Consider the following 16,749-nt stretch of genomic DNA (forward strand, 5'->3'; position numbering starts at 1 on the left):
GGGTCGCTGGCGCCTATCTCAGCTACAATCGGGCGGAAGGCGGGGTACACCCTGGACAAGTCGCCACCTCATCGCAGGGCCAACACAGATAGACAGACAACATTCACGCTCACATTCACACACTAGGGCCAATTTAGTGTTGCCAATCAACCTATCCCCAGGTGCATGTCTTTGGAGGTGGGAGGAAGCCGTAGTACCCGGAGGGAACCCACGCATTCACGGGGAGAACATGCAAACTCCACACAGAAAGATCCCGAGCCTGGATTTGAACCCAGGACTGCAGGACCTTCGTATTGTGAGGCAGACGCACTAACCCCTCTGCCACCGTGAAGCCCTGAAAAATAACAATTGCATGCAATTACACAGTGCTAAAATAAATACATCCTAACTAAATAAATAACAAATAATCAATATATATGTTTTTGAAATAAACTGTCAATTAAATTCACCACTTTAGTCATATTTTTTGCGCTTTAAGAAACTTCTCTATGACTTTTGCTCCAGACTTCTGTTTGTTAGATCTTGTCATTACTGCCACAAGTGGTGTAAAAGTGTATTACAACTGAATACCACTGCTGAGAAACATATTCTTTGGGGGCCCGACAAATGGTAAATAAACGCTGCACTTCAGTGTGTTTAATGATTATTATTGTGTACTTAAAGAACTTAAACATTTTAAATTGCGGGAAGGGTTGAATATTTAAAAAAAAGACAGTTTAATCGGCAGGAAATTTCCAGACCCCCACGCTGCAGTAGCTCTGCAAACCCCGGCTGCAGGGGTCACGTACCCCCTGTTGAAGACCTCTGTTTTAAAGTGTGGTTTTTGAGCGATGCCTAACAATAACGAATTCCCCACAGGGTATATTATTTCAAGCAGGTCTTTGTTGGATATGTGTGGTGCGATATAAGAACCTGAGAGACAGAGGGATGAACGTTGTTGTTGATTTATGACTTTGGCTTCATATTGCAAGAGGTCAATTACAAACTGATGCGTGAGGCCTATGAAATAACAAGGAAAGTGCATAAATGATTGTGTTTAGATTCTCTTCATGGTGCCTTCATGCATTTTTTTTGTTTTATTTCCTGTATCGCAACACTAATGTGGGCATAATGTGTCAATCCAATTAACACACGTATAAGTAGCTCTCACCACTGATTGTTGCCTTTATTCAAATAATCGCTCTACTGCTTGAACAGTAATTTATTACACAACAGGCCCTAAAACAAAGCTTGAAAATTGTAACACTCTTTTTACGTTGAAATTAATTTATTACAAGTGCAAATTATATGTATGTATATTGTCTGGATGAGGGAAGCAAAAATGATTTTTTTTGTTATTCTTTAATAAAATTAAAATGGATGTTGATTCAGTAGTTGTTTTTTACGAGATGCGTTTTTTTTTTTTTTTTTTTGTAAATGAGAAGTGTGAGATTTCCAAGCGGTCTGAAAGCATCATTTTGATTGACGGCTTAGCGGGCTACAGGTGCGTTAGCTCGCAAGCTGGTTTGGACCCAAATAGAAAATGTCGGATTGGGAGGAGGACGAGCTGGCAGCAAATTCGGCACCGACTAAACGGAAGCCTTCGCCAGACGTCCCGGAGAAGAAAAATGTTTCGTTCGGTGTACGAAACGGAGCCAAATTTGGAGCTTGGAGGCCGAGAGGAGAGGACGACGACAATGGCGGCTTGAGACGAAGTCGGCCAAATGAAGGCCGCTCTTTTTACCGGAGCGCGGATGGCGGAAACCCGGGACGACGCACTTCTTATGGCGCCAACAAGTCCGAGTCTGCCGTCACTATCACTGTGGAAAATGGCTTAGTGGGAAGAATCATTGGTATGTTCATTTTTACAAAAATTTGCTTAACAGCAAAAAGCCTAATGGACCAGTTCGAAGTTGGCTTCTGCGCATGTCCAATTTGTCGAGGTCAAAGGTCGGGAGGGATAAACAAAGGCAGCGATTCCATACTTAAACTTCGTCATCAGTTCGTGGTTTGTTTTTACATTTCAGCGTGATTATTTGTTTATTCCATGTCATGTATATTTTTGAATATGCCGAAGACAATTTGCGCAATTGTGGGATGTTCCAATTAGGGGTGTGGGGAAAAAATCGATTCAAATAGGAATCGCGATTCAGAATCGATTCTCATTAAAAAAAAAAAATCGACTTATTTTTATTTGTATTATTATTGTTTTTTTAAATAAATGATAAATGGACTACTTGTATAGCGCTTTTCTACCTTCAAGGTAGGACTGGGCGATATTGGCTTTTATTAATATCGGATATTTTAATGCCATATTGCGATGTACAATATATATTACGATATTTTGCCTTGGCCTTGAATGAACACTTGATGCATATAATCACAGCAGTATGATGATTCTATGTGTCTACATTAAAACATTCTTCTTCATACTGCATTAATATATGCTACTTTTAAACTTTCATGTAGAGAGGGAAATCACAACTACCGTATTCTTCGGAGTATAAGTCGCTCAGGAGTATAATTCGCACCTGCCGAAAATGCATAATAAAGAAGGAAAAACACATATATAAGTCGCACTGGAGTATAAGTCGCATTTTTGGAGGAAATTGATTTGATAAAACCCAACACCAAAAACAGACTTTTGAAAGGCAATTTAAAATGAATAAAGAATAGTGAACTACAGGCTGAATAAGTGTACGTTACGATGCATAAATAACCAACTGAGAAGGTGCCTGGTATGTTAACGTAACATATTATTGTAAGAGTTATTCAAATAACTAACATATAGAACATGCAATACGTTTACCAAACAATATGTCACTCCTAATCGCTAAATCCGGTTAATTGTTATACATCTAGTCTCTTACGTGAATGAGCTAAATAATATTATTTGATATCCTACGGTACTGTGTTAACAATTCCACACAAAGGTCGCTCCTGAATATAAGTCGCACCCCCGGCCAAACTATGAACAAAACTGTGACTTATAGTCCGAAAAATACAGTAAGTCAATTGACCAAAACTGTATTTATTAAGTACTCTTCATTCTCTCACGGGGGACTTTTTAAATGAAAGAACAAGTTAATAGTGTTGCTACTTTTTTGTAGTAACACATCTGCTGCATACTTTGCATATTGCTGTTGTCTGCTGAATATCTTCCCACGTGAAGCTATAACCACCACCAGATGATGGATCCCCTGCTCTTTATTTTGGGCATTTATTGTTCTTTCTCCATTTGTGATAAGTTTCGCACCATCTCTCTCTTGTATTGTCACAAGCTCCGCTCGCTCGACCTGCCTCAGCTAACGTTAGCCATGCTGCTACCTCTCTGATCGGCGAGAGCTATGACGGTAAACGCGCGTGAGTATGTGACGTATGTAAGAAGGCGGGCTTGTTTTACGTCTCTGTCAGAATGAGAGACGAGGAGGAGTGAGAAATGCCTGTTGTGTAATGCACGCAGCTAAAAGCAACTCGATCTTCCTCAGCTAACGTTAGCTCTCGGCGAGAGCATATGGCACTAAACGCGCGACTTATGTAACAAGGCGGGCTTGTTTGTGAGGAGAGACAAGGAGTGAGAAACACCAGTAATGTAATGCACGCAGCTAAAAGCAACGGTGTGGGAACATATAATCGAATATTACGATATAGTCATTTTCTACTGTATATCGCACAGAGACAAACCTGCGATATATCGTTTATATCGATATATCGCCCAGCCCTACTTCAAGGTCCTCAAAGCGCTTTGACACTACTTCCACATTTACCCATTCACAGACACATTCACACACTGATGGAGGGAGCTGCCATGCAAGGCACTAACCAGCACCCATCAGGAGCAAGGGTGAAGTGTCTTGCTCAGGACACGCTCAGTGACGAGGTTGGTACTAAGTGGGGATTGAAACAGGGAGCCTCGGGTTGGGCACGGCCACTCTACCACTGCGCCACACCGTCCCTGATCCAACAAACCAATACACAGCAATACCATAACAATGCAATCCAATTCCAAAACCAAACCTGACCCAGCAACACTTAGAACTGCAATAAACAGAGCAATTGACCAACAAACCAATACACAGCAATACATTAACAATGCAATCCAATTCCAAAACCAAACCTTTAGGGAATGTAAACAAAGAAACACCGGCTGTGTTTGTGTTTCTATAGCCGGCCGCAATACACCGCTTTCCACATACAGGTTTCTTCTTTGTAGTCTCCATTGTACATTGAACAAATTGTGATTATGCGATTTAAGCAGACGACTTATAGCTGGGATCGGTACTGGATCAAAATGTCCGCTACAATCCGTGACGTCACGCGCACCCGTCATCATACGCGTCATCATACCGAGACGTTTTCAGCAGGATAATTCACGCGGAATTTGAAATTGCAATTTAGTAAACTAACCCGGCCGTATTGGCATGTGTTGCAATGTTAAGATTTCATCATTGATATATAAACTATCAGACTGCGTGGTCGGTAGTAGTGGGTTTCAGTAGGTCTTTAAAGTACCGATTATTGTCACACACACACTAGGTGTGGTGAAATCCCCTTGATCACCCCCTGGGAGGTGAGGGGAGCAGTGGGCAGCAGCGGTGCCACGCCCGGGAATAGTTTTTGTTTATTTAACCCCCAATTCCAGCCCTTGATGCTAAGTGCCAAGCAAGGAGGTATGGCTCCCATTTTTATAGTCTTTGGTATGAACTCACAACCTACCGATCTCAGGGCGGACACTCTAACCGCTAGGCCATTGAGTAAGTCTTTTTCTTCTACCCAACCGTCAGAAATAGATAGAGGGTCTGGCAAAAAGTTAAGTGTCTTTTACCAACAAAGTTTTTTTTGGTAGTCCTCAGCCTTTTCGTTGTTCACCTCTTGTCCGGTTTTGCCACGCAGCAAAAGCCCTGGCAGCAAGATCTTTTTTTATGTCCAGACGCCTTTAGTCCAAAACAACGCAAATGGTCTTATAATGAGTCAACACTCCATCGCATAAAATACCTAAAGTTGACATTTACTTCCTAATCAGCACCACTCGATAATAAGGAAGCCATTTTCTGGGTTTGTTTATCCCTCTCAATCTTTAACCCGTCAAAAAAATAAGAGTCTTGCGAGAATAAGCCTGCTGAATCCTCGAACAGGTCCATTTGTCTGTGAAATGACGACTAAGCTAGCTTGTAGCTAGGCTAATTTTGGCCATTGTATGGTTAACATTTTTTTTTACTTCTAATTATAAACTAATCATGCCTATGGTTATTTTTTGTTTGTTTAAATTGCCTTCTAGGACGCGGAGGAGCCAAAATTCGCGAACTAGAGGAGACTTCTGGCACAAGATTAAAGGCAAGTTTGACAAGTTGTAGCGCCAAAAGTGTTCGGAATAACGGCGTTACTTCTACGAGTAACGAGTAATCTAATTACTTTTATGTACAATGTACAGGGCTGTACGCAGAGCTTTTTCACTACAAGCATTGGGGGCATTAAATGAAAAAGTTAGTAGAAAAATGTTAGTAGCTCAATGAAATGTCAAAAATATCACAACTTCATAATTAACACCGAATATACACATGTACACTCATACATAATCAGGCTTCTAATTTAAACTTTTTAAAGTCAAGGCAAGTGTTGCCCTAAAGGAGGGCTCATATTTCAGGGCAAACAACTTCTTTTGAGGCAGGAGATTTATATATATAAAATAGATAAAAAATAGTGTTCTTGTATGAGAGCTAGGGCTGCCAATTATAGTCAAAGTATCCATCCATCCATCCATCTTCTTCCGCTTATCCGAGGTCGGGTCGCGGGGGCAGCAGCCTAAGCAGGGAAGCCCAGACTTCCCTCTCCCCAGCCACTTCGTCTAGCTCATCCCGGGGGATCCCGAGGCGTTCCCAGGCCAGCCGGGAGACATAGTCTTCCCAACGTGTCCTGGGTCTTCCCCGTGGCCTCCTACCGGTTGGACGTGCCCTAAACACCTCCCTCGGGAGGCGTTCGGGTGGCATCCTGACCAGATGCCCGAACCACCTCATCTGGCTCCTCTCGATGTGGAGGAGCAGCGGATTTACTTTGAGTTCCTCCCGGATGACAGAGCTTCTCACCCTATCTCTAAGGGAGAGCCCCGCCACACGGCGGAGGAAACTCATTTCGGCCGCTTGTACCCGTGATCTTATCCTTTCGGTCATGACCCAAAGCTCATGACCATAGGTGAGGATGGGAACGTAGATCGACCGGTAAATTGAAAGCTTTGCCTTCCGGCTCAGCTCCTTCTTCACCACAACAGATCGGTACAACGTCCGCATTACTGAAGACGCCGCACCGATCCGCCTGTCGATCTCACGATCCACTCTTCCCCCACTCGTGAACAAGACTCCTAGGTACTTGAACTCCTCCACTTGGGGCAGGGTCTCCTCCCCAACCCGGAGATGGCACTCCACCCTTTTCCGGGAGAGAACCATGGACTCGGATTTGGAGGTGCTGATTCTCATTCCGGCCGCTTCACACTCTGCTGCGAACCGATCCAGTGAGAGCTGAAGATCCCGGCCAGATGAAGCCAACAGGACCACATCGTCTCCAAAAAGCAGAGACCTAATCCCGCGGCCACCAAACCGGAACCTCTCAATGCCTTGACTGCGCCTAGAAATTCTGTCCGTGAAAGTTATGAACAGAATCGGTGACAAATGGCAACCTTGGCGGAGTCCAACCTTCACTGGAAACGTGTCCGACTTACTGCCAGCAATGCGGACCAAGCTCTGGCACTGATCGTACAGGGATCGAACTGCCATAATAAGACAGTCCGATACCCCATACTCTCTGAGCACTCCCCACAGGACTTCCCGAGGGATACGGTCGAATGCCTTCTCCAAGTCCACAAAGCACATGTAGACTGGTTGGGCAAACTCCCATGCACCCTCAAGAACCCTGCCGAGAGTATAGAGCTGGTCCACAGTTCCACGACCAGGACGAAAACCACACTGTTCCTCCTGAATCCGAGGTTCGACTATCCGGCGTAGTCTCCTCTCCAGTACACCTGAATAAACCTTACCGGGAAGGCTGAGGAGTGTGATCCCACGATAGTTGGAACACACCCTCCGGTCCCCCTTCTTAAAGAGAGGGACCACCACCCAGGTCTGCCAATCCAGAGGTACCGCCCCCGATGTCCACGCGATGCTGCAGAGTCTTGCCAACCAAGACAGCCCCACAGCATCCAGAGCCTTAAGGTACTCCGGGCGGATCTCATCCACCCCTGGGGCCTTGCCACCGAGGAGCTTTTTAACTACCTCAGCAACCTCAGCCCCAGAAATAGGAGAGTCCACCACAGATTCCCCAGGCACTGCTTCCTCATAGGAAGACGTGTTGGTGGGATTGAGGAGGTCTTCAAAGTATTCCTTCCACCTATCCACAACATCCGCAGTTGAGGTCAGCAGAACACCATCCGCACCATACACGGTGTTGACAATGCACTGCTTCCCCTTCCTGAGGCGGCGGATGGTGGTCCAGAATCGCTTCGAAGCCATCCGGAAGTCATTTTCCATTGCTTCCCCAAACTCTTCCCATGTCCGAAATTTTGCCTCTGTGACCGCCGAAGCTGCACACCGCTTGGCCTGTCGGTACCTGTCCACTGCCTCTGGAGTCCTATGAGCCAAAAGAACCCGGTAGGACTCCTTCTTCAGCTTGACGGCATCCCTCACCGCTGGTGTCCACCAGCGGGTTCTAGGATTACCGCCACGACAAGCACCAACTACCTTGCGGCCACAGCTCCGATCAGCCGCCTCCACAATAGAGGTGCGGAACATGGTCCACTCGGACTCAATGTCCAGCACCTCCCTCGTGACATGTTCAAAGTTCCTCCGGAGGTGGGGATTGAAACTTTCTCTGACAGGAGACTCTGCCAGACGTTCCCAGCAAACCCTCACAATGCGTTTGGGCCTGCCAGGTCTGTCCGGCATCCTCCCCCACCATCGCAGCCAACTCACCACCAGGTGGTGATCGGTAGAAAGCTCCGCCTCTCTTTACCCGAGTGTCCAAAACATGAGGCCGCAAATCCGATGACACAACTACAAAGTCGATCATGGAACTGCAGCCTAGGGTGTCCTGGTGCCAAGTGCACATATGGACACCCTTATGTTTGAACATGGTGTTTGTTATGGACAAACTGTGACGAGCACAGAAGTCCAATAACAAAACACCACTCGGGTTCAGATCCGGGCGACCATTCTTCCCAATCACGCCTCTCCAGGTTTCACTGTCGTTACCAACATGAGCGTTGAAGTCCCCCAGCAGAACAAGGGAATCACCCGGGGGAGCACTCTCCAGTACTCCCTCGAGTGTACCCAAAAAGGGTGGGTACTCTGAACTGTTGTTTGGTGCATAAGCGCAAACAACAGTCAGGACCCGTCCCCCCACCCGAAGGCGGAGGGAGGCTACCCTTTCGTCCACTGGGTTGAACTCCAACGTGCAGGCTTTAAGCCGGGGGGCAACCAGAATTTCCACCCCAGCCCGTCGCCTCTCACTGCCGGCCACGCCAGAGTGAAAGAGAGTCCATCCCCTTTCAAGAGAAGTGGTTCCAGAGCCCTTGCTGTGCGTTGAAGTGAGTCCGACTACATCCAGCCGGAATTTCTCTACTTCGCGCACTAGCTCAGGCTCCTTTCCCCCCAGTGAGGTGACGTTCCACGTCCCAAGAGCGAGCTTATGTAGCCGAGGATAGGACCGCCAAGTGCCCTGCCTTCGGCTGCCGCCCAGCTCACATTGCACCCGACCTCTATGGCGCCTGCTATGGGTGGTGAGCCCATTGGAGGGGGGACTCACGTTGCCTCTTCGGGCTGTGCCCGGCCGGGCCCCATGGGTACAGGCCCGGCCACAAGGCGCTCGCCATCGTGCCCCACCTCCGGGCCTGGCTCCAGAGGGGGACCCCGGTGACCCGCGTCCGGGCGAGGGAAATCTGGGTCCTTTTTTTTTATTTTTCATAGAGGTTTTCGACATGCTCTTTGTCTGGTCCCTCACCTAGGACCAGTTTGCCTTGGGAGACCCTACCAGGGGGCTTAAAGCCCCCAGACAACATAGCTCCTAGGATCATTGGGACACGCAAACTCCTCTACCACGGTAAGGTTGCAGCTCAGAGAGGAGTATAGTCAAAGTAATAATTAACATTATTGTTATCAATATTGAAATCATGATTAATGATTAAGTAAAGCAGTGTTGGGGTGTGAACGTAATACCATCATCCCATTTGTAATGTATAATAAAAAGACTATAGATACATGTTATCCATATATTTCTAGAAATAAGAATTTGACTATCTATGGCAGTGGTTCTTAACCTTTTTTCATTGATGTACCCCCTGTGAATATTTTTTTAATTCAAGTACCCCCTAATCAGAGCAAAGCATTTTTGGTTGAAAAAAAGAGATCAAGACGTGAAATACAGCACTATGTCATCAGTTTCTGTTTTATTAAATTGTATAACAGTGCAAAATATTGCTCATTTGTAGTGGTCTTTCTTCAACTATTTAGAAAAAAAGATATAAAAAATAACTAAAAACTTGTTGAAAAATAAACAAGTGATTCAATTATAAATAAAGATTTCTACACATAGAAGTAATCATCAACTTAAAGTGCCCTCTTTGGGGATTGTAATAGAAATCCATCTGGATTCATGAACTTAATTCTAAACATTTCTTCACAAAAAAAGAAATCTTTAACATCAATATTTATGGAACATGTCCACAAAAATCTAGCTGTCAACACTGAATATTGCATTGTTGTATTTTTCACAGTTTATGAACTTACATTCATATTTTGTTGAAGTATTATTCAATAAATATATTTATAAAGGATTTTTGAATCGTTGCTATTTGTAGAATATTTAAAAAAAAAAGCTCACGTACCCTTTGGCATATCTTCAAGTACCCCCAGGGGTACGCGTACACCCTTTTGAGAACCAGTGATCTATGGTGTCAAATGCCTTCTTTAAATCAATTAACACTCCTATTGTGTATTTATTTTGATCACATGCAGTTCAAATCTCTTCAATAATTTTCATGATGGCCAAGCTTGTAGACCTATTTGATCGAAATCCATTCTGATTTTCATTTAATAATTAGTTTTTCAATAAAGCAGTCTAATTTATTAACAGTTTTTCAAGCACTTTTGAAAATTAAGATAGGAGAGGTACTGACCTATAAGTATTAAATCTTGAGTTTTAAAGAAAGGTATGACCTTAGCTCTTTTCATACTGTCTGGGAAAACTCCTACTTTAAAAGAACAATTAATTATATAATGTAATGGTTTAATGATGCAATCAATCGTGTTTTTTATTATTTTCATGTCAATGCCCTCACTGTCTGTTGAGGTCTTTTTTTTTAGTTTAGAAACCACAGATATTTCATTTTCAGTCACTTCACTAAGAAACATTGACTGCATAAACCTAGTTTCCCTTTTCCAGACACTCCCTGATTGATCATTAGCTCTTGGTATTTTGTTTACTAAGCTAAGTCCTACATTTACAAAGAATTGATTTGATTCTTTGACAATTTTATCTTTGATTTCAATTAACATATCTTTTTTTTAAATATCTAGTTACTTCTGTTCGCCTTGTCCTATTCCCTATTGCTTTATTCAAAATTATTCATATAGCCTCTGTTATTTTTATTTTCATGCAGCATTCTTTTGTAATATTCCCTTTTCGCTTGTCTCAATATATTGGTCAACTTGTGTTTGTAATTCTTGAAGCGTTTTTCAGCATTCTCTGTTCTTGTTTTGATAAACACCTTATAAAGTTTATTTTTCTTTTTACATGCATTTTTTCAAACTATTTGTCATCCAAGGTGCATTATTTTACCTTTGCTTAGGTCTGCATGGAAAGTCAGGACAATGCTTGTTATACAGAGTAATATAATGTTTATGAAAATAATCATAGGCAGTGTTTATATCTTCTGTGTACACCTCTTTCCACTCTTGTTTTAATAGGTAATTCCTGAACTTATTAATATGATTGACACTTATTTTCCTCTTCAGTATTTGATGGTATGTTCTTTTAGGCAATTGATAGTCAAATATTGCAAATATAGGCAGATGATCACTTATGTCATTTATCACTAACCCAGTAGTAATGCGATTCCCTAAAACATTTGTAAAGATATTGTCTATTAAGGTTGCACTAGTTGTGGTTTTTCTGCTAGGCTTTGTAGTTAATGGGTACAGCCCTATTTCATATAATATCTCTAAAAAATCTGAGGTTTGTTGATGTGAATCTACCTTTAGAAGATCAATATTATAATCTCCACAAATTACATGAGTTCTTTTTTTATTTAGACCATTAATCATTTCCTCTGATTCATCCATGAAGGTTTCCACTTTTGATTCCGGTTTTCTATATACACATACAACTAAAATGTTTCTGTTTTGTTATAATTCTATCTCAACAGCTACACACTCCATTAAATAATGTATGGCCATTGTCATACATTTAACTGACCTGCATTTTAGTTCATTATATATATATATATATAGAGGGCCATCCCCCTCCAGTCCTATTGGCTCTGCTAGTGATCATAGCCTTTTAATTTCAGATCAACCTCCTTGCCTTTTTTTATCCACATTTCAGATAAAGCAATTACCTTGAATCTACCTTTCAGTGACTCCGCAAAAATGTAGATTTTAGAAAAGTGTTTTGGTAGACTTCTACTATTGAAATGAATCAAAGAAAATATATTTTCTGTGTGTACATCATCAAGTTGTTCCTCAGTATAATACTGGCAATAATCCTTGACATGATCAAATATATGAGTCTCTGGATCCACTTCATTCTCAAAATCAAATGTGCCCCTTTCTGTATAATCAACAAACTGTAAAGGGCTTCAGTCTTAAAAGAGAGAGTCATGAGTTCCTTACAGGGTATCCAATCATCAAGTAAAAAAAAGAATCATCAATGATGAAGTCTTAACATTGCAACACATGCCAATACGGCCGGTTTAGTTTACTAAATTGCAATTTTAAATTTTCCGCGATGTATCCTGTTGAAAACGTCGCGGAATGATGACTCGTATGATGACGCGTGCGCGTGACTTCACCGGATGTAGCGGACATGTTCTTCCAGCACAGATCACGGCTAAAAGTAGTCTGCTTTAATCGCGTAATTACACAGTATTCTGGAAATCTGTGTTGCTGAATATTTTGCAATGTGTTCAATTAATAATGGAGACCACAAAGAAGAAACATGTTGGTGGAAAGCGGTGTATTGCGGCCGGCTGTAGCAAAACAAACACAGCCGGTGTTTCTTTGTTTACATTTCCTAAAGATGACGGTATCTTTGATATGGAACAGAGCGGTCAAGTTAACATGGTTCTCTACCACATGTCAACCGGCAGATTTCGGTGAGAATATTGTGGTAATAAGTCGGCTCTTAGCGTAGACGTGAGCGGAGCTTGTGTCGTTCCTCCTGCAGCTATCAAAGAGGCAGCAGCGACTCTCGTCTTTTTTTTTTCTTCTAGTCCTTCACTCTCACTATCCTCATCCACAAATCTTTCATCCTCGCTCAAATTAATGGGGAAATTGTCGCTTTCTCGGTCCGAATTGCTCTAGCTGCTGGTGGCCATGATTGTAAACGATGTGAGGAGCTCTACAACCAGTGACGTCACGCGCACATCGTCTGCTACTTCCGGTACAGCCAAGGCTTTTTTATTAGTGACCAAAAGTTGCAAACTTTATCGTCGATGTTCTCTACTAAATCCATCCATCCATCCATCCATTTTCTACCGATTAATCCCTTTGGTGGTAGCGGGTGGCGCTGGTGTCTATCTCAGCTACTAAATCCTTTCAGCAAAAATATGGCAATATCGCAAAATGATCAAGTATGACACATAGAATGGACCTGCTATCCCCTTTTAAATAAGAAAATCTCATTTCAGTAGGCCTTTAATTACTAGGGAAAGTAGTTATTGCGCTACTCAAAAAAAGTATTCAAATATCTGGCTTAATGCAGTTAAGATAAATTTGTGTATGCATCTGTGTGTGTACATTTTAAAAGGCGGTGCCTGTTGCCTAGTGACATATGACGTCATCGAAGCCATGCTCAAAAGCTTGAGCTGTTTTTGTCAGCTCCGCAGGCTAGCTGAACCAGTTTGTTGTCTCTGATAACCGCTCATTCGTATCTTTCACTGGTTTGTGTTACCTCCGCTTAAAAAATAGATTCAATGTGCTTCCATTGCTTTATGTTCTTGTCAACAAACGTGGTATTGTTAGGATGGCAAGTTAGTCACCTCAATGATTGATTTGTTGTTAAATATTCCCTCCGTTGTAATTGTATTTCATGTTGGAAATAACTGAACCTAACTAATCTTTGTAGTTAGTAGCGCTCAGTTTAGTCAAGTTTTAAGGTGGTGAAGAAAAAAAAATGTGTCTTACTGACCAGATCCTCCAACTAAGACTGTTTATTCCATGTTAAAGATGTGTGTGAGTTACTGAGGCCTCGTTTACACTAAGCCGGATAAGGTTAACCAGGGTAAATCCCACCTAACCTTATCCATGTCCACACACAACAATGCCCCCGTTTAAGATCCCAGCCCCACTCTGTCCGCCGGCGCAACGCGACTAGTACACATGCACAGAAAATACACACGTCATAGTCATCTCTAGTGTTGCTTTGTGTGCAAGTACTTAAAGGGGAACATTATCACAATTTCAGAAGGGTTAAAGCCAATAAAAATCAGTTCCCAGTGGCTTATTTTATTTTTCGAAGTTTTTTTTTCAAAATTTTACCCATCCCGGAATATCCCAAAAAAAAAAAACCTTTAAAGTGCCTGATTTTCGCTATCTGTGAAGCCACCGTCCATTTTCCTGTGACGTTATCCAGTGATGCCAATACGGATAGCACAGCAAGATATAGCGAAATTAGCTCGGATTCAGACTCGGATTTCAGCGGTTTAAGCGATTCAACAGATTATGCATGTATTGAAACGGATGGTTGGAGTATGGAGGCAGATAGCGAAAACGAAATTGAAGAAGAAACTGAAGCTATTGAGCGAATAGCTATTGATGCTATTCGGCCATGTCTGCCTTAGCATCGCCGGTAAAATGTGCAGACCAACGATCGGAAGTTTCGCATCTTGTGACACTGGATCAACTTAAATCCGTCAATTGGTAAGTGTTTGTTTGGCATTAAATGTGGGTGGAGGGAAACGCTGGATGAAAATATAGTTTCAAATGTACATACAGCTAACCTAAATAGCATGTTAGAATCGATTAGCTGGCAGTCATGCCGTGACAGAATATGTCTGATTAGCACATAAGTCAATAACATCAACAAAACTCACCTTAGTGATTTCGTTGACTTTATTGTTGGAAAGTCATCTGCAGGTTATCCATACATCTCTGTGTCATGTCTGCATTAGCATCGCCGGTAAAATGTGCAAACACTCCGGCACATTCAATGGGGGTCTGGCGGAAGATTTCTTTGACTTTATCGTTGGAAATGCATCTGCTTTGAGTGTCACAGGATATCCACACAATCTTGCCATCTCTGTAGTAGCATAGCTTTCGTCGGTAAAATGTGCGGAACAAACGACTGACCATTTCGTCGGCTTTCCCCACACCCTCGTATTTTGAACAAATTTCGTCCAATTTCTTGCCACTTTCGCATCTTTGGGCCAATGGTGCAACTTGAATCCCTCCCTGTTAGTGTTGTTACACCCTCCGACAACACACCGACGAGGCATGATGTCTCCAAGGTTCCAAAACATGGTCGAAAAAACGGAAAATAACAGAGCTGAGAGCCGGTGTTTGTAATGTGTTTGAGAAAATGGCAGCTTAGGTGACGTCACGTTCTGACATCGCTTCGAGAGCGATAAATAGAAAGGCGTTTAATTCGCCAAAATTCACCCATTTAGAGTCGTAAATCGGTTAAAAAAATATATGGTCTTTTTTCTGCAACATCTAGGTATATATTGACGCTTACAAAGGTCTGGTGATAATGTTCCCCTTTAAATTTAACTTATCTGAAAAATATCCAGTGTTGTGGTATTTCAATTAACTGGAATCCAGTGTGCTGTACGGCCCTATTGTAGTGAATCACACCTGAGACATCATAAATTTATCAAATCTTTATTAGACACGTAAACAATGTGATAAAGAACATTTTACATCAATCAAACTAGGGATCTAAATATCTGGTCAGGACACTCCTCACTCTTTTGCCTTCACCTTCATTGTCCATTCGTTTTTGGTGATTATATGCTCTGGACCTGGAAGTCTAGTTCGCGACATACATGGCGGACAATAACTGATACAGTCTGCTTTGCCAGTCCAAATGCATTCACCGTTTTCCTCGACGGCCAGGTAATACAAAGCACACACTACCTTTTTTATCACATCCACAAGAGCTTGCATTCTCATTGTCTCTCCTTTGACAAATGGACAAAGTTTTTCGCTAAGTAGAAACACAGCTGACCTGGCCGGACATTGGAAAGTTCTCTTGCCGTCTGAGAAGTGTAGAAGTGCAGCTATTTGGGATTGTGATTGGTCTGATCTCGCTCATGAATGTTTGGAATCAGTAGCATCAATTCCCGATAGGAACATCCCTAATTACTATGGTTTCAAAAGCTGCATTGTTGCCCAAATTTATATCATATATCACCTATTGCCCTCAACGCTGTCAGAAAGTGGAATTCTCAAGCAGGAATTATCGAACACATATTGTCCAAAATGTTTTTTTTCCCCCCACTGCAATGTTGGGAAAATGTCTGTACACACCAGTATAACTAAAAAACAATATGTCGACATAAAAACATTAATCGGATAGCTAACACCAAATGTTTGCTGGTCTGCTGTCTACTTAGATGGCCTTGAAATGCAGTGCAAAGTAAGCTTTAAATTAAAAGCATTGCAGACAATATTGACTTTTATTGTACCACAGCAACTAACAAAAGGAAGCCATTGCTTTATTTTAGGTTTTAGCCACTGGAAGGAAAAAATGTCTTTGTAGATAAGACATACTGTACATTTACAAAAACAGCTATGTTAGATGATAAATGAAAACCCAAGAATCTAAAAGTCTACGCTACTTAGAAAGGAAGGACGAGGAGCAAAAAACAGACTGAACAGGAATGTTTTGGTTAAACATTGAGAGAGGGTGTAATACAGCATCAATCACAAAATAAAATAAATTTGGAGGGTGACATTTGACCAAAAGACAAATGCAATATAAATTCATAATCTTTGGCATCACAAAAGTTCTTGTCTCATAATTTAGGATGTGTTGGGGTCGATAGAAGAACCAAGCAAAGTTATGTTTGCAAGGCCCTAAGAAAATAAAAATTTGATTAAATTTTTTGTTCAACAAGAGATTACTAAAATATACACTTTTTACCATAACTGTCGACAACCGTTTATCTCACCGTGAAAGGGTTCCGCTGTATTAATCACTATAATCTAAACAAAAACAATAATTTTTATACAAGGTTGAAATGTAGTATTTTTAGTTTTTGGATATATTTGAACTGTTTAGCTCACTGCTTGGTTTTAGAAAACCGTTTTTTAATCAACATTCTCATATAAATGTTTTTGTTGTTGTTTAGTGGTTCTGCAAGACAAATTAAACAATGATTGCATTAAAAGTAATATCAACATTGCTGATTTTGATGCGCTAGATCAACAAGGGCGATTCCGAGGGCGAGGTGGTCATCCTGGGACCTCCTGATGCCCAGCAGAAAGCCAAAGAGATGATTGAAGAGCTGGTGGCATACAGCAACTCTCGGTCCTACAGCAGTGAGTTTTATAAATCACAGTGCTACAT

General features: G+C 42.0%; 1 protein-coding gene across 2 annotated transcripts in view; it reads left to right on the forward strand.

The window, feature by feature from the left end:
- The first annotated feature begins 1,436 nt into the window (after window positions 1-1,436).
- ddx43 (DEAD (Asp-Glu-Ala-Asp) box polypeptide 43) overlaps window positions 1,437-16,749 on the forward strand; it is a 28,839-nt gene continuing 13,526 nt past the window's right edge. For both annotated transcript variants that reach the window (XM_061911313.1, XM_061911314.1), the window contains exons 1-3: window positions 1,437-1,832; window positions 5,258-5,313; window positions 16,604-16,721. In XM_061911313.1, coding sequence (XP_061767297.1) covers window positions 1,523-1,832; window positions 5,258-5,313; window positions 16,604-16,721 — 484 coding nt within the window. In that variant the 5' untranslated portion in view covers window positions 1,437-1,522. The remainder of the gene's footprint in view (window positions 1,833-5,257; window positions 5,314-16,603; window positions 16,722-16,749) is intronic.

The sequence above is a fragment of the Nerophis ophidion genome, linkage group LG09 (genome assembly GCF_033978795.1).
Source record: "Nerophis ophidion isolate RoL-2023_Sa linkage group LG09, RoL_Noph_v1.0, whole genome shotgun sequence".
Lineage (NCBI taxonomy): Eukaryota > Metazoa > Chordata > Actinopteri > Syngnathiformes > Syngnathidae > Nerophis > Nerophis ophidion.